Source organism: Lactuca sativa, chromosome 8, assembly GCF_002870075.4.
Source record: "Lactuca sativa cultivar Salinas chromosome 8, Lsat_Salinas_v11, whole genome shotgun sequence".
Lineage (NCBI taxonomy): Eukaryota > Viridiplantae > Streptophyta > Magnoliopsida > Asterales > Asteraceae > Lactuca > Lactuca sativa.
Window position 1 is genome coordinate 318,318,348 of NC_056630.2, and position 25,910 is coordinate 318,344,257.

The 25,910-nt window shown below is 33.1% G+C and overlaps 1 protein-coding gene and 1 long non-coding RNA gene across 2 annotated transcripts; one reads left to right on the top strand and one right to left on the bottom strand.

The window, feature by feature from the left end:
* Nucleotides 1-2,631: 2,631 nt before the first annotated feature.
* On the top strand, nt 2,632-3,493 carry LOC111918694 (uncharacterized). Its single transcript, XR_002859314.3, has 4 exons — nt 2,632-2,693; nt 3,064-3,153; nt 3,247-3,297; nt 3,397-3,493. It is a non-coding gene; the product is annotated as an uncharacterized LOC111918694 (long non-coding RNA).
* Nucleotides 3,494-12,347: 8,854 nt separating this feature from the next.
* Nucleotides 12,348-12,752, bottom strand: LOC111918602 (vegetative cell wall protein gp1-like). Its single transcript, XM_023914250.1, has one exon. It carries the CDS (start codon nt 12,750-12,752, stop codon nt 12,348-12,350), a length of 405 nt encoding a protein of 134 aa, XP_023770018.1.
* Nucleotides 12,753-25,910: the final 13,158 nt, after the last annotated feature.

Below are 25,910 nucleotides of genomic sequence, written 5' to 3' on the forward strand. Positions count from 1 at the left end.
TCATCTCTTCTAAAATTTAAAGGATATACGACACACATTTTTTGCGTGCCCTAAAATTAGTGTCTAAAAAAAGAAAAAAAAAACATGGAGGGCACCTTAAATAAAATGTGCGTCGTCTAACCACGTCGTTTTATAAATTTTAATGAAACGCGCATCCATCCCGGGGGAAATGAAATCCCAAAAATTAAAAACCCCGCTTTGTTTCCACCAGCTGAAAACCCTAGCTTATCCCCGCGAAAACCCCTTTTCTTTCTGTCTTCTCTCTCGATTCTCAAACCTCCACCGCTTCACTTCCCACCGACGAACTCCGCTCACCTCTTCCCCACCCCCACCTCCGAAATTCAGTTGTTTCAATTTTGGGGGTTATTACCCCAGTTCCTTTCGATTGCTCTCCGATTAAACGATTTATTGTCGACTGCAAAGCCTTCACAAATCCTACCTCGATTCCATCGCCATCTACTTCTTCCCAACGGAGACCTGATTTTACTTCATCGTCGTCTACTTTTCCCTCTATCGTTATCATTCTCTCTCCACCTGCCTCCACAAACCATTTGTACCTTATACCATTTAACGCCTTTCTCCCAGTTGAAGTTGAAGACAAACACTGAAATCGATATGTTTACTGTTTAGGGTTACCATGCTCTGTTTCTAGGTTTGAAGTTATCAATCTGGTTCGTTTTTCTTCAACAAAATGTAATTATGTAAAAAAAATTACAACATTGTCATTCTTTTATTGGTTTTCTCATTTGTTTTTCAAGGAAATCTGGAACATATTTCATCAGTTCTTCTATTCTAACCGTTAAACATCTCTATAATTGATCCCCAAAAAGAAATTTTTATAAAAAATACCTTCGATTCCTTGCTTAACCCCTTGGTGTTTGCGTAATTATTTTTTTTCTTGTCACTCTATTAATGGATTTATTCAGGAAACAACAGTTATTTTGATGATGGAGAAGAACCCATGTACGGTAGGTAAACCCATGTTACTAAATATTTTTCATATTGTGTTCTTTGGCTTTTATTGCTCAACTCACAAGCTTGTAACCTACAAGAGCAGTTCCACATGCTCGAGCAACATTTGGAGGGTAAGTTTTCCTATTTTAATTCAATTTCCAACTCTAAAATATCTCTGAATTGATTAGGTTTTTACCTTGTAGGCATCTTCTGCAGTGTGATTTCTAATCTGTCTCATAATGATGGTGTTCGACTCTGTATTGGAGGATGAAATCTTTTTACACTTAAAAAAAAAAAAAAAAACTTCTACAGCACAAATGGGACATATCACAACTGGCAAAAATTACATATAATATATGCACAAAGAAAAAGAAATCTCCCTTGGTATTTCAGAAATCATCCTAGAGGTGGGTTTGTGCAACCCCTCCCTCCTGGTCTAGGGTTCATAGCCCTAACATATTTGTAAGTTTTTCAGTTGGGTCAAATTGTTTTGTCAACTAGGTCCTTTGTTGATGAATATGATGGAAAATTTTGTCCAGATCATCAACATGGTGCAGAGAATAAGTGCTTCCATTTATACTTATGAATTTAGTAGAAAACCCAATTGCACTTCACATGTTTGATGAAATGCCTCAATGAGACATATGACTTTAATTTTCACAAAATGTAAGGTTACTTGTTTTTGAATATTTTCAACGAGAGGTGGTTTTAGAAAGGTGATGGCTTAGGGTTTAGTTGCGCAACATGATAATCTTCATATAAATGAATCTTTTTTCCATCTATGTTGTGTTTGTTATGATGCCTTATCTTTCTTGTTTTTAAGGTATATGCGTTGACATAGCAAGGTCAAAGCATGAGCATTGGTCATCATTTGCATCTCTGCCATTGGAAGTTGTCATTCCGGCTGGACAAAAGGCAAGGGAGGATTCTTAGCAAGGTGGCAAGTTCACCAACTTGACAATTATCACATTCTTGTTTCATTATATTTTTAAATTTCTTTTAAATTTGTTATGATGGAATGAAAACAGGTGATGATGATTCTATAGGCAAAATCGATATTCATGCCATCAATGACATATATGGGGACAAAAAATATCGAGAGTATGCTTTAAGTTGAAATGGGAAAAGGACTAAAGTTATAATTGAATCTTCCAGGATTGGTAGTGTGATAGAAGAGGAAAAAGGACAGATGCCAATATTTTATAGTGGGAAGGTGAATGTGTATGATGATATCCCAACTGATAAGGTATATATAATATAATATCTTATTATGCAAAATTCAGCTTGTAATTAATTATTAATGTCAATGTCACTAACTGAGTAGTTTCATTTCAGGAACGTGCCTTATTACAGCTTGCTGCAAGCCCTCTTCAGTTTCCTCATGAGGATCCAGTTGATGGAAACTTGTTGCAACAACCTCCAAACATCAATCTGCCAATCTTGCGAACAGGTACAAAAAATAAATGTATGATGTATTTCACCCTAATAATGCTGAAACAAGAAGTAATATTACTAAGTTAAGTTGACTTATGCAGTGAGAACGACTAATAACTATCGATTGAACAAAGAGGAAAGCAATATATCGCATGAAGAAATCTCTGGTAAATATACAAAATTACCAAAATTGACCTATAAATGATGTTCTGCTTTTGACAATTTTGTGGTTAAATTTTCAAAGTTGAAGGTTCAGCAAGAAGAAAAGCATCGGTGCAAAGAAATCTAGAGAAGTGGAAATATAGGTAATATCTTGAATTCTATATATGGGTAAATTTGTCATATTTTTGTCATCATTAGACGGCACTTAAGACAATAAGCCTTATTTTGTCATCATTAGAGGGCATTTAAGACTCATGATTTATATTCATGCATATGTAAATGTTTTTTAATTTTTTTTCTTGTAAATTGCCCATTTTACCCTTTAAGTTATAGAGTTAGCCATTTTAGTTACTGATAGGTAATTCCTCCTGTAATGGCAGTTTAATTGCCTATTTTAACAGTAAGTTATTTTTTTTTTCTTGTAAGTTGCCCATTTTAACGGTAAGTTTTTTTTTGTAAGTTTTTTTTACTAATAATAATAGATAATTACTTTGCTCTTCATGGGATTTTCAGGTATTGTGTTACTTGGCTTCACTATTTCCAGAAAACATAAACTTGTTTTGGCAAGATGAGGTACCAAGTTATGTAGTCAATAATCCAGAGGTATATATTTATATTATATAATTTTTATTTATTGTTTATGCTTATTTTATGTTTAGTATTCTTGCTCAATGATTTGTTTCCTACAATGGATAGTGCTTATCATGCTCGGCCATCTGGCCAGACCTCTGCATTGCCTCCTACAAGGTCTGTTACTTCTTATTATGATTTACGATTCGGAGGGTATTTAGGTCATTTACTCAGAAAAAATATATTTCTTCTTCGGTTTCATTGCATCAAAGACAGTAGTACAAATAAACCTGGTAGTGAAGTGAAGTCTTCTGAGAGACCTGGTAACACATGATTACAAAGAAGTTCCTCAAACCAAATGCAACCACCAAGTGCCTCACACCTCCTGTAAGTTCTCATTTTTTGATCATTGTTTCTGGTTGTTTTTCTTTATTTATGTATTTATCATCAACATTAATTAACTTGTACTTTTATGAGTATGCTACAAGAGAACCACTAATACTTTTCTTTTTCCCAATCAAACCATGAGAGTTGCATTTTGACATTTTATATTATGACTTTCTATTAGCTCTTGTTATTTTATGCATTCAATATGTTCTTGTTATATATATATATATATATATATATATATATATATATGTGTGTGTGTGTGTGTGTGTGTGTGTATATATATATATATAAACATTAAATATTTGTTGTTTTTTCAAGTTTTTGGCAGATATATAAGTTGATGACGAGAACATTGTTCCAAGACCTTCAGTGAGTTATGATGATGTCCCTTAATAGCAATGTAGTATTAGGTTATATGGTTAGGGATGATTATTTGTATTTGACATGTCTGTGCAATGAATTATATTTCTTATTTATTGTATTTTATTTTTTATTTTGTATGACATTAACTTTTGTGCAATGCATTGTATTTTTTGTATATGCTAGTTTATTTTCTATTATGAGACATGGAATGCAAACTTAATTTGAAAATTAGTAAATCTAATAATAATTAAAAAAAATAAAATAAAAAATACGACATGCAAAAATGTGTGTCATCTTCATTTATGACTTTGCCTTTCTTGATAGCGGCTTTAATGATACGCATTGTGTGTCATAAATGCGTGTCGTCTCTCGTTATTACAGGGCCTTTCTTGACGCGCATTTGCGCGTCGTCTGAGCATTTTACGACGCACAATGAGCGTCGTTAAAGGCTGTTTTTCTAGTAGTGCTTCACAGTGCTTTGCCCATATTTGAGCCACTTCAAGATGATCAACAAGAAGACCAGGCAGTGAAACCTCCATAAAAAGGAGAAGAAGTGATCCTAGGGTCGGGTTTTTGGACTTTGGCCTTTCTCAAGATTTGCCTACTACTCCAATTACTACTCCATCTATCGTAACTGTAGAACCATTCAATGAAGACCCTAGTACCATTTTTGAAACCGGTGGTCCCTCTATACCACCAGGGTTCTCTCCTCCAGGGGTAGATCATGAAGAAGCTTCTATTCGTTTGGCTCAGTTTTTGGCTCAAGAGCAAACCGGTGTAACTGCTTCTAAGGCAAAAGGGATCGTTTTTAATGAAGGCCAGTCTAGAGATGAAGATTTTGTGATCAATGAACTTCAGAAAAGAGTAAATGTGCTTGATCAGAAGAATAATGAGCTTAGCATCCAGGTTGAAGATCTTCTAAGTGAAAATATAAATTTAAAGATTCAAGTCTCTGATCTCAAAGAAGATGGGGCGACGAAGACCAAACAGATTTCTACACTCCAAGCTCATTTTAATCTCTTGACCTCTAGCTACTTTGATCTAAAGAAGAAGCTTGAATAAGATTTGGGTGTTAAGTACAAGACTAGTGTTGACGAATATAGAATTAATCTTCACTCTCAGGCTCATCCCATTGTCGTGCCAATTGTTGATACCTCACGGGTCGTGAATCGCTTCGAAGAAGAGCCCATCCATGCCTCGCATATTTCAGAGATCATTCGGGATAACCAAGAGAAGGCTACCAAGAAGGGACAAATCTTATTCAAGAGGAGTTCTGATAAGAATGCATCTGGAAATCAGTCCAAAATCACTGTTACGGATCTCGAAACCGTAAGTTTTAAAGACACGTATGGTGATAGGTAAAGTATCATCTCTTGGGGTTTTCATGATCCACTGAAAATGTGGATTGTTCGCCGAAAGAGCGGAAATACAGAGCTCTATAAGGATTGTCATGATTTTAATTCATGGACCAGAGTGGATCTTTCGGAGCTATCTCAATCTCCGTTCTCTAACCCGACTGATAACCAGCAAGCAACAAGCTTCAAGCATTTTCTGGAAGACCAAGTAAAGAAGGGGTTTCTAGCTATGAAGACTACTGAGTCTGTGATAATGGATCATCCTGATGTTATTGATCCCAAGACTGGCATTCCGCTTCAGGTGGTGATGTAGCCTGCTACAAATCAGGTCAAACAAATTCCAGTGCTTCAAGAATACTCAGATTAATCTCTAAGCACTATGCTTTACTGGGTGTTTGATGAAACCACAACATCTACTGTCATCAAACTGAAAGAGGGGTGCATTCGTTTATATGATAGAAGGGATTGGTACCAGTTTGGCAAATGGCACATTCAGCATTTGAGCCATTTCCAAATTCAAGTTGCTGAGGAGATTTTTGAGTCTGCTGCGAAAGAATATACCACGATGGTTGCTGAAATTAACAACAAGAGAATGTGGAATGGAGCAATGGGGTTGGATGATGTAATGACCATAGACAAAGATTGATTTGAAGCTAGCCCCAAACCAAGGGGAGATTGAAGGGTCCAATTAGTGGTTTGGTCTAGGCTTTCCATGTAATAGGTTCTTTTGGTCATTTGATAGTTTATGGTATTGTGATTGGAGTTTACGGTCACTGTAATGAGTTTACGGTCGTACGCCTGTTTACAGCTGTAAACCCAAGGCCGACCCATGATAGTTTATATAGAGGTATGTTAGGTCTTTTGTGGTTGTTGATGCCTCGGTATTCTCAACTCTTGTAAACTGCAAGTTGTACCAGACGTGATTCTAATAGAAAAGCGTGTAAAAGCTTGTTTGATTCTTTATTCTACTCGTTCTTATTTGTTTATCTGATTGTTATTGCTATTTGATCACTGGTAAGATCCTTTCAGGACCTTACACATTATTCTACAAGAAACCGTCAATATAGCATTTGTGATACACACTTCACGTACTTATCTAAGTACCAACCAAGTCCTGAAATTATAAATAGAGTATTCTAGAGGGAGAGTATGACACTTGTGTATAGATCTATACGTGACTGACAATTCCACACCTTGACTGTTCGCTATAGTTAGGCCGGTAGGCCTGGGGTGACAAATGTCGTAGCGATTTCGACGCCAGAAGAACATCGTGTTCAGGCCACCTTAGGTCAACAAGCATGGTTATAATAACTCACATAGTTTTATTAAATAATAAAACTATAATACAATATTTTATAAATACAGCTGGTGAATCCAGGAATTTGCAACTACACAGTTTTCATACAAGTACAATTACATAATACTATTCCAGTGTAGAGAAAACATACTTTTAATGGTTGTAGGTGAATTAAAACTACTTTTTACTATCTATGAGTACAATGACATTTAAATGTTTTGATTTCAACATATTACAATAGAAAACATTGGATTTTTTGGGAAAACTTATTTACATTTCTAAGGAACAATTAACAGATTTTAGTTAGAAACATGGTTATGAATCACCAACTTAATTATTGACACTGTTTTCAAAACTACTTGTATTCTCAGGAAATCAGTAAATAGGTATCCACAGGTTTTGAGAAGACGGATCTTCATAGTCTCATGTCTTTTAACTTTTGATATACATTTTGGTGTCATATGTACAATGACTTGACATATGTAAAAACTTATACTTTATCAATACATGGTTTTTGTACTTTGATTACGATTATGCAATTGTTGTGATACTGTACATGATGTCATCCGCCCCTGAACGTTTCCGTCGTATCGGTTTGAGGGTGTGACAAGAAAATTACTATTTGATATTACATTTGAGGAGTTAGAGTCTCTTGGTCTTGAAATTTATGATATGCATGGTCAATGCTATGATAATTGAGCAAATATGAGAGTTCAAGTAGCGAAGAAGTTTCATTTATAACTAAAGAGAATTTCATAGAGAATTATTTCTTATATATTGTTGATCAAGCTAGTGTTCCTCTTAAGGTTAGGTTTGAACAATTCAAAGAATATGAAAAATTATTTGCTTTTCTATTCCACATAACTTGAGGGGAATTGAAGATACATATCTTAAGTTGTTTTGTCATCTTTTTGAAAACGTACTCGAGTTTGAATAAAGGGCAGATATTGATGTTGAAGAACATTATATAGAGTTGAAATCATTTTAGACATTGGAAACCAGTTAGTTGAGTATTTCCCAAAACCAGTTAGATGTTTTGAATTATTTGATAGAACTTGATTATTTCCCAAATGCAGGGCCGGCCCAATACATGGGCTGCTTGGGCTAAGGCCCAGGGAAGCAAGAAAAATAGGGCATAATTTAGCCTAATCTTTTACGGTATAGGTGCTTAATTTGGTTGAAATAAACTCGGTTCTTAATCTCAATCGGCGATTCTTCAATTGAGGCAGGAAAGAAAACGGGTGAAAATTGAAATCACCAATCGATGCATTGAAAAATGCGAAAACTGAAATCACCAATGCATTGAAAAACGAAGATGCAATAATCACGACGTAGAAGACGATGAGTTTCCTATGGATTTCTTTCTCTAACGTCTGATTCTTAAATACGACTATAAACCCTAGTCTCCCACGTTATAATCATATTTGGTATATCAACAGATCAAGCATTCAATATCTCTTTGATTGTCTCTTTTTTTGGGTCTTAATTTGGCGATTTTTGTATCCTATATGTACACCACCATCGACGATAGTTGATGCCCTCCCCTATTTAATCTGTTTTTTCCCATTCGATATTCGATACCTTAATTGTTGATACTTTCTCCCATTTAATCGATTTCTTGATACAATGTGGGAATATGTCCCGGTTTTTAAGTTCCGCTACAATGCTACCGCTGACTTTTTAGCTTGAAGAGTGAAAAGTGAAGACGGTACTTCGGGACTTCAGAATTAGAGTTCAAAGTTTGCTTCAGCTTGCTCTAATATTCTCGATGTCTATAGAAGTTGTATTTTATCTTTATGATCTTTTCTCTAATGAGTCTTGAGTTATTTTTATTTGTTTTGATTTCTAGTTTTATAAACTTCGGATTTTATTTCTAGGATGGACTTATTTTTATGTGTTTTGATTTCTGATTTTTATAGAGTTTTGGAGTTCATATGTTCCTGCCTTTAACTTCAATTTTTTTTCTCATGCAGATTTACTTTTCTATCTGAGTATAATATCATCAGTGTTCTAAAAGGCGCGTCATGGCGTGAGGCGCGGCGTCGCCGTTATGAAAAGCTTCATAACGTTGCTGTTAGGCGTGCCGCGTGGCAAGGCGTGATATGGCATGCCATGGCGCGTTATGGCGCGTGTTTTTTCGTTTGAGACACGTTTTTTTTGCACTTTCTATTATTAGTTGTTGATATAACACTTCTAAAAACTAGGTATATTTGATATAAATTTATATTTATGCGGTAATATAATTATAAATTAATACAAAATCGCCGCCTTACATCACGCCTTGAAAAACGCCATAGCTCGCCATAACTCGTTTAGCTTGAGGCCTGGTCTTGCCGCCACACCAGGCCTCACGCCTTTTAGAACCTTGAATATGATTCAGATTTTTCCTAGGGGCTGGGGACATCATTTTTGTGTGCTGAATCAGAAAGTTTAACTTTGCAATATTGATATTAGTTTTTGGAAATTAGATTCTGATTCATTTGATCGGATAAAATTTATCCTCATAATCAAACCATAAACACACATCCAAAACCAATACAGAGGTCTTAATGTAAGAAGTTCAAGAACAATAGAGAATGGGTTCTTTTAGATCTGATAAACACACAGCCAAAAGCAAGAACACTAGAATACCATTTGGTTATCTATCATCATAAAAAAACAACATTAGCCACATTTGAACTTCTTACATCACAACATCTGTCTTATATTGTATTTTTGTGTTTGAGGAAGTTGTATTTTGGAAAAGCATTATGTTATGGCCGCCTCCTCATAAATTTGATAATAACCTCAAGAATAAAGAAAATCAATTTCAAGCCCTCATTTTTGGGTTTTATGACATTTATCAACATGACAGGATTTGATTTTTATCACCTACTTTAATTTTAGATCAATGTTAGTTATGTTATAAACACAAAAATGATGAAACTTTTAAGAAAACAATGATCGAAGTCAAAGTGTTGAAGATAAAAAAATCTCAAACCTTGGTGAGGATTTATCACCATTGTCTTACGATACAATATAGGGGCATGCGCTTTTAATCTTGCCCAGGGCAATAAAAACTAATGGACCGGCCCTGCCCAAATGCAAGCATTTCACATAGAATATTGTTGACCATTTCATTAGTGTTGACATCTGCGAAAAGGAGTTTTTCGAAATTGGAGTTATTGAAAACATACTTACGCTGCCTAATGTCCTAAGAAATATATATCAGTTTGACGAGGATATTTATCCAGAACAAAATCTTAGAGTGCTTATATAGACTATGAAGAGTTGATCAACCAATTGGTTATCAAGAATATTAGGAGAGCTTAATGGATCGATGGTTAATTGTTATTGTATGTCATTACTCATTAAAATACTATGATTTTGTTATGTTAATTGCTATTAACTTTGTCGTTGTTATGTAGCTCAATTGGCATAAGGAGGTCTGGCATCCTCTTCTTTTCAAAGAAGCATACCGTTCGATTCAAGTCCACATCATTTTGATGTTATTAATTCAATTTACAGTTTTGATACTTATTTTATATTATATAATTCATAATCAACCCTTCCTTTAACAAATAAGCTTTCAAAAGTTACACAATTAACCTTTGAACTATTTATAAGATTCCATATGTTCATTTTTAATTAATTTGTTTATTTTTAAGTTTTTCGTAACGACAATTCACCGTCTTAAGTTTGTTTATCATATATATTAAAAAAATATATTTAGGGCCTTATTTTTCTTCTTAACATGGGGCCCTTAAAATCTCTGAGCCGGCCCTGCTTTTAGCATTACCTTGTTTTATATTTCTGCGGAAACAAAGATTATTTTTACTTATTATAACAAATATCATCTCATTTGATCTCATGAAAACTCGAACATTTGACATGGAAGATAACTTAAAGGAAATGTTAGGTTATAACCAAGCGTCTAAAATACCTTTCACCAAAGTTTATTTGTGATATCATTAATTGCTTTTGTCTTTCTATATCTTGTCCAAGTAACCGCAATTGAGAATTTTTGATTAATGAAAACACTGATATAGTAATTGTATTATATAATAAAGAACAATTAATGCCGAAGTGTATGTTACTACTGACACGCTCAAATCAAAATATTTTATTGGCATTAACAATCATGCTTGCATTTTCATTATAAACTTCTTCTACAAAACTCTGAGGTTCTCTTGATTTCTCTTGAGCAAACAATTCTAGAAGCTTGTTATCGACCTCGTTATTGGAAATGGATAGTGTCTAATATAACATGAAAAATGGAGTTAATGTATATAGGAAAGTGAGAGATTTAGAATGAATCACCGTGAGAGCGGTGTATATCATTAATCAATATATAAAAGAAGATTACAACAAGATATCCTAAATAATAGGATCTATACAAATAAATAACAATTATACATAAATCTAGAATATTCTACTCTATTACCCCCCCCCCCCCCCCCCAACAAGCGAAGTCGGGCAAGGACCGACACAAAGCTTGGAACGAAAATCCTCAAATAAAGGTCTGGGTAAGCTTTTCGTGAAAATGTCCGCAACTTGAAGATGAGTAGAGACTACTTAGTATGTAGCTTGCCAGAAAGAACCAATTCACGAATAAAGTGATAATCGATATCTATATGCGTGGCACGTTTGTGAGCAACGGGATTTTGACTAAGAAAAATAGCACTGCGATTGTCACACATAATTGTTGGACGTCCAGAAGGCAGAACATATAATTCACGAAGTAAGTGAGTAATCCAAATAACCTCTGACGAAGCAGTGTTGGCAAGAGCTCGATATTCCGACTCACAACTAGAGTGAGACACGGTGGGTTGTTTCTTAGCACTCCAGAAAACCAAATTTCCCACAAAAAAGATAGAGTAACCATAATGAAAGCCCATATGACAGAGTGCCTTTGACATAACGTAAGATACGTTTGACAGCATTAAAGTGATCAACCATAGGAGCATGTAAGAATTGACTCACTTGATTAACGGCATAAGACAAGTCAGGACGAGTGATTGTGAGGTACTGTAATGCACCAACTAGAGACCGATATAAAGTGACATTAGAAAATGGAGTACCCTGACTTGTGAAATAATCCGTAGTAGAAAGTGTTGTAGAAACTAGTTTAGCATCCAACATGTGAGCACGAGATAGAATATCATGGGCATACTTTGATTGGCTAAGAAAAAGACCAGTGTCATGATAGGATACCTCCAATCCAAGAAAGTGATTAAGCTTTCCAAGATCAGTGATAAGAAATTCCTTATTCAAATGATTGATGAAGGTTCGTATAACAGAGGGATTATTGCCAGTGAGAATAATATGGTCAACATAGACTAATAAGTAGAGAAGAGTCGAATCCTTTTTAAAAATGAACAACGACGGATCAGCTCTACTGCATGAGAATCCAAGACTTAAGAGAAAAGCACTAAGACGTTGAAACCAGGCTCTAGGTGCTTGCTTGAGGCCATAAAGAGCCTTTTTTAAACGACAAACATGATTAGGAAAGCATGAGTCAACAAACCCAGGTGGTTGCTCCAGAAAGACAATATCAGATAAATCACCATGCAAAAAGGCATTTTTAACATCAAGTTGATGCATTGGCCATTTGTTAAGAACTGCAAGAGATAAGATAATACGAACAGTAGAAGCCTTAACAACAGGACTAAAGGTGGCAGAATAACCGAGCCCTGGAACCTGAGTAATCCCTTGAGCAACAAGACGAGCTTTAAACATATCAACCGAACCATCAACATGAAACTCGGTACGAAAAACCCACTTGGAACCAACAATGTTGGTATGTGATGGACGAGGTACAAGATCCCATGTGGAGTTTAATTTTAATGCACGCATTTCATCACACATGGCTGAAAACCACTTGGGATCTTTGCAGCTATTTTGAAACCTTTAGGATCTTTTGCAGCAAATAAGGCATGGTGAATAGGAGATGACAAAACATAAGACAAATCAACATGATGATGAGGCTTAAGAATACTAGATTTGGCTCGAGTTATCATAGGATGTCCTTGTGGAGGTGCAGCAGCAGTCGGAGAAGCTGGCGGCGTGGGCGGTGGCGAAGAAAGTGGAGTATGGACCGACGATGATGGACGATTCTGTTGCTGATGATCAGGTTCAGGAGGAGGTTGCGGATGATCACTACATTGTTGACACGGGGCTGCTGATGATGCCGAATTAGAGGTAGGAGAGACCGGTTGCGAAGGAGGAGATGGAAAAAAAATAGTCATCGCAATAGGTGGACAGCAAGAGGCTCGCATGAGGAGAGGCTATTTTGTTATTAGAGAAGGGGAACAATTTTTCGTCAAATTGAGCATGATGAGTAATATAAATACGCCACATAGAGGGATCAAGACACTGATATCCTTTGTATTGGGTATGATACCCAATGAAAACACATGGAGAACTACGAGGAGCAAGCTTATGAGATGAGTAATCCCGCAAATAAGGGTATACGCAACAACCAAACACACGAAAATTACCCTAATTTGGTTGTGATGAAAAAAGCAGCTCATATGGAGATTTGGTGTCAAGTAGCTTGGATGGCAGTCGATTTATGACATAAGTAGCAGAACTGAAGGCATGTGTCCATAAAGTAGCAGGAATATGAGAATTAAATATCATAGCTAGCCCAGTTTCAGTGATATGGCGATGTTTACGTTCTGCTCGTCCATTTTGCTGAGGTGTGTAAGGACAAGACATACGATGATGTGTACCATTAGCGGTAAATATAGATCGAAACCGATTGTTAACAAATTCAGTACCGCCGTCAGATTGAAAACCCTTAATCTTGCTTGAAAATTGTGTTTGAACAAAAACAATGAAGGCTTCAAGGACATCATAAAAATCTTATTTCTTCTTCAACGGATAAAACCATGTGAATCTCGAAAAATCATCAACAAAAATAACATAATATCGAAAACCATCCAGAGATGTAACCGATGAAGGTCCCCAAAGATCACAATGAATCAAATCAAGGACATGCAAGGAATGTTGGTTATTAAGATCAAATGAAAGCCTTTTATTTTTAGACAATTGACAAGGAAAGCATGCATTTGTATGTGGCAAAATAGATGTAAGAGACAAACAACCCAATTTATTTAAACATGAAATAACGTCATATGAAACATGACCCAAACGACAATGCCAAAGTTCAAAGGATGCATGTAAACGTCTAGAATATAATTTTGCCAAAAAAGCTAGGTGACCACGATCCAAAACATATAAGCCATTTTTACGCCTTCCTTGTGCTAGAGTTCCCTTGGAATGACGATTCTGAATGAGAAAATTTGGATTAGAAAATACAACATCAACTTCATTGTCTTCAATTAATTTGCTAACAGATAGCAAACTTTTGGTAATATTTGGAACCACAAGAACATCAAGTAATGAGATATTAGGAAAAATTGAAGATTTTCCAATATGAGAAATAGAAGCATGTTGACCATTGCCAAAAAACACAGAAACATCACCTTTATAAGCTGTAGAGCCATCAAGATTGGTAGGACTTGGTGTCATGTGGGCAGATGCACCGGTGTCAACAAACCAATCCGGAGTAGATGTGTTACATTGGGATTGAAAAGCCTCAGCAAGATTTGCATCAAGAGAAGGTGGTCGTGAAGCAAAGGATTGCAAATCGGGGCATTGATTCGCATAATGTCCATCTTTCCTGCATAATTGGCAATGAGGTGGTCTTCTATTACCTTTGCCTCTACCACGTTGAGAATTGCCACGAAAGGAGTTATTGAAGCCGCGACCTCGGCCTCGTGAAGAGGTAGAGTTGTTGGAGCTCTACGAGGAAGTGGTATTAAAGGCAACAGGAGGCACAGAGGAATCACTCACCGATTGAAGAAACAATTCATGACTTTCTGCTTGGGAGACAAGATCATAGAAATTCGGACGAGGTGTGATGAGGCTATGTGTTGTCAAGAATGTCTCGAAGGAAGAACCCAATCCACACAATAACCAGTGAGACTTGTCATCATCAGCAAGATAGTGGCCGATAGAAGTGAGCTGATCACATATGCTTTTAAATTTACGAGAGTACTCAGCAACAGTAGAAGTACCTTTTTTTTAAGTGTCGGAGAGAATCCTTGAGGGTGTGAGTGCGCTCGAGAGAATCATGACTGTAGGTGGAGGCAAGGGCAGTCTAAAGCGCATGAGAGGTATTGTGGCCTAGGGCTTCGGCCATAGCTTCTTCATACATAGAAGCTTGAAGGAGAATTAAGGCTTTTTGATCAGCAGGCAGGATTTGCAGTGGAGGTGTCGCCGGAAACAATGGTGGCTGCCGGTTTAGGTGAGGAACCATCAACATAGGGCAATAATTGTTGATAGGTTAATAAGGGCAGCATATGTTTACTCCATAACAGATAGTTGGTGGAGTTTAGCTTGATGTTGAGCATATGAATGATCGTGGAAAGAGAGAGGGGCGCATCATCGGTGGCCATGAGAACAATAGCAGCAGAAGAAAAAGAAGGGGGGGGGAGTACGGCCAGAATTGTGTTTTAGGCTGATACCATGAGAGATTTAGAATGAATCACCGTGAGATCGGTGTATATCATTAATCAATATATAAAAGAAGATTACAACAAGATATCCTAAATAATAGGATCTATACAAATAAATAATAATTATACATAAATCTAGAATATTCTACTCTATTAGAAAGGAACAATCTCTAAATATTATTAAAAGAGAAACCTTATGACATCATCTTAAATAATCTAAACCCTTGATTGTATTTCAATCTTATTTTTTCCACCCTTAGATCAAATTGCTACATCATCTTCCCTGTATGGAATATATTTAATCCAATAAATGTTTTCCAATCGTCAAACAATAACTTACATTCGTTGAAATGGAATGTATTTAATTTCAATAAAAGATTTCCATATTTTAAATCTTCAATTTCCAGTTATGAAGATTTTAATATGGTCAATTTAAAATCATATTACTAACAAAATCATTTCAATCAAGACATTAATATCAACCATTAATATCAACCAGTTTATATTAGTAAACCATTAATATAAAATCTACTTTTATTAGGAAATCATTAATACCGAAAAATCATATTCAAATTATCACATACATAAACGATTCATCCTTGAATCTGCGACTCACAATTATTTTCAATTGTTTCTTTTCTTCAAACCTTCTCCTACAACATCATTATTATTGTTTATAGTTTACATCATCATTTTCTGCTTCAAACATCCGCTCTTGTGCATTAGAAGATCAGTACCTTCTTTTTTTTTCGATTATTTTTTTGTTCCTATATCAAATATATGTATTCATATATTTCGATTTTCTTTGTCACAAATTACATGAAATCGGTTAACTACTTTTCTGAAACTTTTCAAATAAACAGGAAAAGATATTATGCGCCTTTAACAAAACAGAAATTAACTATCTTGGGAACTGACATTAATTACCAAAATGTTATTTTTATATATTAGAGATGATTATGATTTTTTTTTTTAATTTTTATTTCATAAGAATCCGGTTAATTTTGGCATGATTTTAAAATATCATTGAAATTATTATCTTTTTGTATATCATATCAACCTACTTTTTTATCTTTATATAGTAACAATAAAATTTGTAAATCTACACATCAAATATACATATTTCAAATTTTGTAATATTATTATACCTTACAAAATACAACAGCTTCCAAAATAATTTTCGCCTATAATTTATCCATAATTTCACCAAATTTAAATTTTTATTTTCTTTATATAAATTTTTTTAATGATCCTGATTTGTTTTCTCCAAAAGTATATCAAACATTTACGTCTTAGATAATGCTGTCCCATTATAATTATTACTTTCCAAAAATATATCCGTTTAATGAGGAATTTGATATAATGAAAGAAGTAAATGTTAATTAAAATGAGATATATATTCCATAATTATTACACGGGTTTATTAAAAAAAATTAATATCAAGGTGTAAACATTAAACATTTTTAAAGTGAAATTTCAGAATACATACAAACGATGATCTTGTACAATGAAATACAAAATTGAATAGACTGAAAAAAAAAACTACTAAGGCAGTCAATCTTGAAAATAACATAGTTATGAAAAATTATAAAGTAAGATAAAAATTATAACATATTAGGAGATTTGTAAAAAGTACAATTAGTAAAAGCATTACGATTATTAGAAAAAAAATAGGACCGTTAAGATTATTAAAAATACAATATATAAACTAAATTATCACAATAGTAATGAAATGTCATTATTTGATATTTCATATAATTGAAAGATATACCAAATTACATTGATGATATACTAAAATTATTCAAAGTTGCGCCAAAACTAATACAAAGTTCTTGCGGACACCAAATAAATTAGAACAAATATAAAAACTAGCATTTATATTGATAATCAATTTAAAATAAACCAATCATGAATTAGGAAAAAATCTCCATTGATGATATACTAAAATTAAATCCCTATAATATTTAACATTCTATAACTTATATTACATAACTTTATTTGAATAAATGAAATAGTTGTCAATATTTAATGCAATGGAAAAAAACGGTATATTGGTTGTCAATATATGTTTAAATTATGTAACCTTATGGAATAAACGTCTAATTAAAATTCTTATAATTGTATAACAATATCATAATTATTTGAGACATGGAAAGTCCTTCAACTAATAAAACAAAAAATGTTGTCTGCAAAGAGGTCCTTCAATGATTATAGATATATATCATTTTCAATGTATTTTATACACATTTCAATAATACCAATAACCATATATTTTTTTATAATCATTATGCAATATCTGAAGACAATTATATGTTTTTTATGCGTTTCCCGCGTTTAACGCGGGCTATAATCTAGTTAAAATATAATAATGAGGATGTCACCTGTGTAGAAAGCTTGCTGATCAACCTGTCTATTGAGTAAATAAGTCCCGCCCACGTGAAAAAACTTGTTCAACATTCATATTCATATTTTTTTTCTATTTGCAAGATAATTATGGAGGAAATCCAAGAATCTGTAACACAAATGTAAATAAAATCAAATATGTGACAATGACCAAATAAAAACAGTTTGGTCTAAAGGAAATCATAAGCTTACATATCATATGGATCATTAGGTGTTGTATCATTTAAAACATGTCGTTTCTCACTTGCAGATAGTTTAGCTTCTTGGAGTCTTGAGTATAATTCCTGTTCATTAATTAATAATATGAAAGAAGACAACATTGAATATACAGATTAAAAAAAATTGAAATATTCAGTTTATATCAAAGTATCATTGCATGACGAAGTCTGAAGAAAATCTAGAAGGCATCATCTCCATAGAACACATGTAAATTATTAGAATATGCTTTATTGCCTGAAATACTTCCCTGATGTTTATCATGGTAATTTCTTTTTGCTAACATCCTTTGGTGCATGGTCTGCCTTCATTCTATCACCCATGCATGCTGGAAAGCCACCTTTTTCAAGATCTACAAGGGAAAATAAATCGACCTCATTTGTCATGAACTCAAGATAATTGTAGTTGCTTGTTTCCGCTGCTCGAACAAAACCAAACAAAGGTTCTGCCAAATAGCTCCATATTTTCATAACATCTTCAACTTGTTTGGAGCAAAAAATTCCAGAACCATAAACTTTATGAGCTCAAAGAAGTCTCCGTGAATATGCATATCAGAGTACTTGAAGTCTAGATGTGAAAGTTGATGAATATTGTCCTCTTTCAACTTGGCTTCACTAATTTTATTGATTTTCGCCAACAAAGCTACAATATGCAAAGACAAAAACATAAATAATGATTCATTGTAAGCAATGTTGCATTTATTACATGGGGCATTCTCGGTCATTGACCTTGTAGTGAGACAAGATTTCTAGAGTTATTTTTTAATGAATATGAGAGGGGAATTCATGCTCCCACCTTTTTAATACGACTAAAAATTGCATTTTTTTCCAGTGATATCAATCATATTCTCACTTTAATGCATATCTATCACAGAACAACCTATCTTATGTTGTCATGACCTGAATAACAAACATTGCTAAAATGAATGGAAACTATGACTCCCCTATGAGGGTATCCGTTTACCTCTATCACATAAGCTCTTTTCATCCTTTCTCTTGAGATAGAAACCATGATGATCTAGAGACAATTGATGGTTGTCTACAAAAAAATCCGCAACAACTTATTCATTTCTGAATGGAACGTTTTCCATTCCTTTTGTTTCTACTTCATACGGATTAATATTACTGGTAGACGAAAATACATATTTTTCCTTAATTCATTCACCATATAAATTCCATAATCACCATAAATATTTTTGATGCACCTTAAACCTTGACCTGAGAATCCAAGAGGAAAGTGGTGAATACCAATATTATAAAAAAAATGGATGAACTACACTTTCTTTCTGTTACAACATCTTACTTGGAAAATAATCTCCAACAGGAAATAGACTGTTTGTCTTCATAGATTTATCATAAATTCTACTCATTAATTCTTCTTCTTGTTTAATCGTAAGCGTTATGCGTTCTATACCTATATCCAATTCAAACCTGACATACAATTACCAATAACACTATCACTAAACACAACTATTTATGTGACTCTTCTTTTATATAGCAACCAATACACTAAGAAATGTGACTAATATCGAGTAAATGGACCTTTATGGTATATATTTATCATAAAAGCTTACATGTCCTCTTCGTGTTGAAATAAGATATTTTCTTATTGGTTTCTGATTGATGGTTTGAAAGAGTAACCCTCCTTTTTATAAATAACAGACACCCAATGATCATTCAGGACTTGATTATCCATCTTTGTTATTTGACTAGTGTTGGGTCGTTTAGGACACTTTATTACACAAACAATCATTGACAATAAGTACAAAGTAAAGTGGAAAGCTTATAAAGAATAACAAGCCAACTATGCAAGAAGCTATATTACATCTCTTGGAACAAATTGATAACTTTGATTGCATATTTCACTATTAGAGAGGTCAAGGTCTTGAGATGATTTTGCCTTATTCTTGTCTTTTCTTGATTCTATAGAGCCCAATTTAACTTCCCGACCATTTGGAGACTTTTTCCTTTTTCCTTTCTCATGACATTTGGCAGGTGCTTTTTCATGATATGGATTAGGCTAACCACCACTCGCAACATGAATAAAATGAGAATCCCTAGTTTCCTAGCAATAAATACATGCATATTCATAAAATCTATAATACTCCAAATGGTCATTGCTATGAAATCTTTATATTGAACAGGAAAGTTGTCACCACCAATGATTATTTGGTAAGTATAAGGGTCACTTAATGTTAGCTTGATGAATAAAGTTTTGAAAAATGTAGAGTATCACCTCTTTAGACTGAAGACGTCTCTTTTTGGTTAATGAGCTCGAGTGTTCATTGGGAGTGTTATGGTTCCCAATGGAGATTGCATGGCATTGAGGTAAAAAGTTGGTAAACTCAGTAATTAGGTCTTGATGGTCTTGAAAAATATCGGCAACCTGAACAAGATAGTTTTTTCTTGGATATGAAATAATATGTACCATTAATACAAATACAAATATACAAGTCTTTAATGAATTACCTTCTTATGGACCTCATTGGCTGATAATTTTCCCATTCTATACAAATTTAAAATAGATAGAAAATATACATAAAGATGATTTTCATCTTGAAGTCGCATCTGCAAGCAAATAACAGTTAAAATAATCAATTTAACTAATGGGAGACTTAAGTTGATGTTTCCAACAATGGTGTGATGATATAACCTTAATATGTTGTACAAGTTGCATGACTTGATCATTAGGTTCATTCTTGTGTCAAGATGATTTGTGAATCTTTTGGAAGAAATATATTCAGTCCCAAAAGTAGTTCTGTATCTCCGTTGAACAGTTTCATCAACTTCATTTTGACACCAGGGACGTCAATGCTAAAAGGAGATAATGAATGTAGTAGATCAACTATAAGTTATCACAAATCAACAACACGTGAAATTGGAAGAGCCATAAATTCTCACAAACCTGTGTTCCCTGAATTCTTGCAAGATACCATGAAATTCGACATATTTCTCTCTTGTCAACCTGGATTCTACCACTTTGATGTATCGTTTAGCATCCAAAGCTGTCAATTTGGGGCCTTCATCCATTTGGGGTTGCATCGGGCTTCATTGCACAAAGATCAAATGTATAAATCGAAACTTTGAACATAATCAACACATACTAGTAGAGTATAAAATCAAGAATAGTAATAAAAAAAACTTAAGCACTAAGAAATAGTTTTGTCTTTAAAAATATATATAAATCGATATATAGAAGATAAATGAAAAGGATTTATGGTGTTATCTCAAACCTGTTCATTGTTATAGATAAAATGTTCCGAATAATCCAACAAAAATCGTAATAATGAAACAGCGAAACTTAACAAAAAAACTCAAGAATCCTAGACATTAATCGCAAAGAGGTAACTAGGAAAGAAAACCAACTTTCATTTCTAACAAATTTCACAGCAAAAAAACACCTGAAAGAAAGATGATAATCGAACATTTTCTCCATATATTTTATCTAACAAACTAAATTCTAATCCAAACGCAAGGCTTACAGTTCAGCTACGCGACCCGCCTGCATAAGTTCACAGTTCTTGCTGACGTCATCGACAGACTTCTCCATACCTGTAAAAAGATCAAACTCACTACTATTCAACCAAAATTTCTCGACACCTGCAACCCTAATTAAGAATCAAGCCAGAAGAAACTAATTCTAAAAACCCCATAAACCCAGAAACCACCTGTCAAGTGATCACACCAGTTCCTATTTTTTGCAAAACGAAATTTAGCATTTGAGTGTTAGAGATTTAATGTGAAGAAAAGATTGCAAGAAAACAATAAAAACTATGAATTTCACACTTAAAAAACATTAGAATTCGTGGAGTTTCATCAAGATTCACTTGCCCACCTTCCAAGAACTGAAGTAAAATGTGTTGATGTGTACGATCAACTGGTGTAGATACCCTCCTCTGAACTTTAATCTGAATTCTATATTTATCGATCTGGTGATGAAATCTAAGAGGTTGAGGATGAGACTATTTGTTGTGTGCATGTTATTTACACCAGGGAAGAAAAAAAGAGAAAAAGGTCGGTCATAGTGACCATGGGGGGCTTAGAGGGGGGGGGGGGGGGGGGGGCAAAGTGGGCAGCTGCATAGGGCCCAATTTTTTTTATTATATATTTTTATTTAAAAATACAAATTATAATAAAGATAAGGGCCCTTTTTTTTCTTGTTCGTCCTGAGCCTTTAAGAATATTTCAGTTTTCAGGACCGACCCTGATAGTGACGTCAATAAGGAGTGACCAGGAACCGGTTATGCCGGTAATGATTCTTACGTGTTGTATTTGACTACCGGGTTAAACATGCAATGTCCTGGGGTAAAATTGTCTCTACAAAAATTAACCAAATCAATATTTAATATACTGTAGTAACTAGTAAATGAAAACATTTAACACGAACAAATATTTTATTACTTATTAATTAAGAAAATAAGTTTTTATGTAATACATCGTCAAGATAAGCTATAAAACTCATATATATATATATATATATATATATATATATATATATATATATATATATATATATATATATATATATATATATATATATATATATATATATATATATATATACACTAGCAGTGTACCCGTGCAAAGCGGCGGGGCGTGTAAGTTCTTTCGGTGATATGTTTCCTCTACAAAAATGTTATGTTACAAAAGAAAGTACATGTCGAAGATAAAATAATCAAACTATGGTGTTATTTGTTAAATGATGCATCAAATAACCGATTAAAAAAAACTGGTCAAGACGACATAAAATATGAAATGTTTAAGTCATTCAAACAAAAATAAAGAATTATAAGAATACACAAAATATGCAAATTTGTAATAACACATGACTAATTATATATTATTAATCGTGCAACACTTCTTTATACACCACATTTGATGTATAAACTTCATCACCTTTTAGATTTTCGTTAGACTTCACTAATACTTTTGTGGTCCTAGCAGAAACAATATTATGTAAAAAAAACTTAAAATTTGTCTTCTTTATGATTTTATTACTAACTTTGGACTTTTATGCTATAAATTTAGATATGACGGCTAGTTTTTTTTCACTATTGTCGATTAGTTTCAATAGATGATTAGCTTTCTTTCCGCAGACGTCAAATATATTTATTTTAGTGAACACTTTCCTTTTCGCAATGATTATCTCCCTTATTTTTAATATGAATGTCATCAAATCAAATGAAAGTCTTAAACTCTCATATATTTAGCTTAGTCTTTTCATTAGTTTAACATCATAATATCAATGTTAAATGTTATATATATATATATATATATATATATATATATATATATATATATATATATATATATATATATATATATATATATATATATATATATATATATATATGTACATTCTTAGTTTCATTTCGGCAACTAAATTGTTTGTTTTATTTCAAAAAAAAAATATAAGTTAGTTATAATTTCTTTTGCGGACGGTGAATAATTTTCTTTCAAGGAATCATCTATTTTTGTGAATTATTTGGCCATTCCTAAAAATATCATATCTCAAATGAATATACAATAAATAGTCAAATATAATTTATAATTAAGATTAATATTTATTAGTTACGTGTTGGTGTTAATTTTATTAGGTGGAGAAAAGAAGTGTAATAATAATAATAATAATAATAATAATAATATAAACTTGGTATTACTTTAACAAATAGTAAACTAATGGAAATAAATACAATTGGACTATATATTATAATTTAAAAGTATACAGTTATTTGACAAAGAAAACATTGTGAAGATTGCATCCTTTGACTTTGAAACAATTATAATATTAATTTTTTTTATAACTAATCTCATACTTAGTACTATAATCACAATGTGTCGAAATTAATTACACCATATTTGACATAATTAAAGTGGATTAGAGATGAAATTATACAATAAAAAAATTAATTCATACATTATTCTTTACATACCAGCATGTTAATATTCATGCTATGGAAAGTACCACTTTTAATATATTTTGACATCGTTTAAGTTATAGGCTTATCAAATGTCTTATATTTATGTAATAACTATACATTCACAAACCATATTTTTACAATTAATAATATGAAATTATTTTTGGTCTGTAGTTTGCGACTTCAACTCACAATGACCGGATGCTTTTGATACAAAATTCATATTTAAAAAACTCAATTAGACAATCTTGATCTTATAATCAAGAATTCACAATTTAATTTTTTCAATCTACACTCTAGTCTTGATCTCACAACACTAACAGTTTAACATCATATATTGTTAACTGTACCACTATTATGATGAAAATAGTTGAATATTCTACAAACTAAATCATGATCTGCAGATGGCGCTAACTCTCTTCCAGGGATGGTTCCACTATGGTGTCCATAGTGGCACCGGCAATCCCTTATTTTTCCGGATACAGTGTAAAAAATTTCAAAAATTTCGTTTTTTCTACATTTGTGCCACTACGTAAAAGGAAAAATGTGCCACCAGTAACACCTACTACGAAATCTTTGGTCCGTCCATGCTCCCTTCAATAATATAGGTACAAGTTTCCCACTTTCTTCTTGGCTTATACATTCTTTCGACTTCGTCCTTCCTGCATTTCACCCATCTTATCTTTAAACACATACACATATGTACATTGACAAATACACACACAAGAGACACAACCACACTTATATACTTAATACAGACACCACACACACACATCAAACTTCATAACCCAAAAAACCAAAGATCATCAAAGACTTGTTAGTGGCATCAAAAAACAAAAGCAGCTGATAGAAATACAAGTGGCAAATACAGCATACTTCCTGCACAATTCCCCAATTAGCAGCGAGATTTATCTAAAAAGCTAGTGAAACAGTTGATACATATGCTAAATGCAAGTCAAAGAGCACTACATTAGTTAATGGCGTTTAAATTATTGAAAAATGTGTAAGATGCATGAAAAATGACTATGCAAACTTACCGAACGGTAACCATGCCAAATGTCCACTTATAAAGTTACATGACTATGCAACTTTATCCGATTGTCCAACATGCACAAAAAATGAGAGATAACATTCGAGTTCAAGTAACCCTTATTTCTTCCTAGAATTTTTCATCTCAGAATTCTTCGATGAATATTTGCAGATTTCTAACCTGGGAAATCAAACAAAACATTACAAATCAGATTTTTCTTCTTTAAATCGAAATTTAAAAAATAAAAATTGATGGTAAGGCAAAAAAAAAAGTAATTAAAAGCTGAGATACTAAAGGGTAAAAGTGATGATAATCATAAATTGAATTGAAAAGAACATGCTTACAAGTTCGATGCTTGGTCTTCATTTCAAAATGAACCAGAACCCAAAATCCAAAGCATCTACAAACATGATGAAGATTCAAAAGCTGGAAAATCAAACAACATATTTACAGATCTTGATTGTTCTTCTTCATTTCAAGAATCAAAAAACAAAAATGATAAGAAAAAATGGAAATCTAAACCTAAAATATCAGAGAAAAAGTATATGACAAATCAGAAATAAACCAATAAGAATAAACTTACGGGTTAAAATGGTGTTTCGTTCATCATCCATGGGATGTTACGTTCCAGATTTTTGGACCTAAAAAGAAACCTCCAAAATTAACACAGTAAGAAAAAAATGAACCCCTCAAAACATTGATATTCTTCATAAAGTTTAGATATATTTTTTTTATAACTGTTAGTCTTCACACTAATCAATTCAATCAAAAGTAAATGCTCAAACATATATATAATCATAAAATATGAAAATTAAAGATGTTGGAAAGAGCTTTAGATTAAGCAAAGAAAACAATAGAAAAATGGGCGTTTGCTTCTCTCTTTAATGTATTGGACACTCTTGTGTTTGCTTCTCTCTAGCCAATACTTGTTGCAAAAGAAATTGAACCTGGATCACACTAAAAGAAAAAAAATTAGAGCTAAAAATAAAATAAAAACAACAACAAATTCGAAAATGGTTGAAGACTTATGAACCAAAAACAACTAAACTAAAAGGTAGTTCCAAGATGAAATTATTCGTGAAAAGCATGGACTCCACCTAGAGTCATCTAGATTAAAAAGAAAAATATAGATAGGTAATTAGGGTCAAATGAAGGATTGTACTCTCACCAGACACCCATTGCTCATTTTTTCTTCTAGATTTTGAGCTTCGTAATAACATCCTCAATTCGGAAAATGATACAATAAACATGAAAATGAAAGAGATCAAACATAGATCTTTCCACAAAATTGAACCTCGATGTTTAGAAAATCGAA

Excerpts from the sequence above, each read along its gene's own strand:
- LOC111918602 (XM_023914250.1), bottom strand. The coding sequence starts at position 12,752 with ATGACTATTTTTTTTCCATCTCCTCCTTCGCAACCGGTCTCTCCTACC.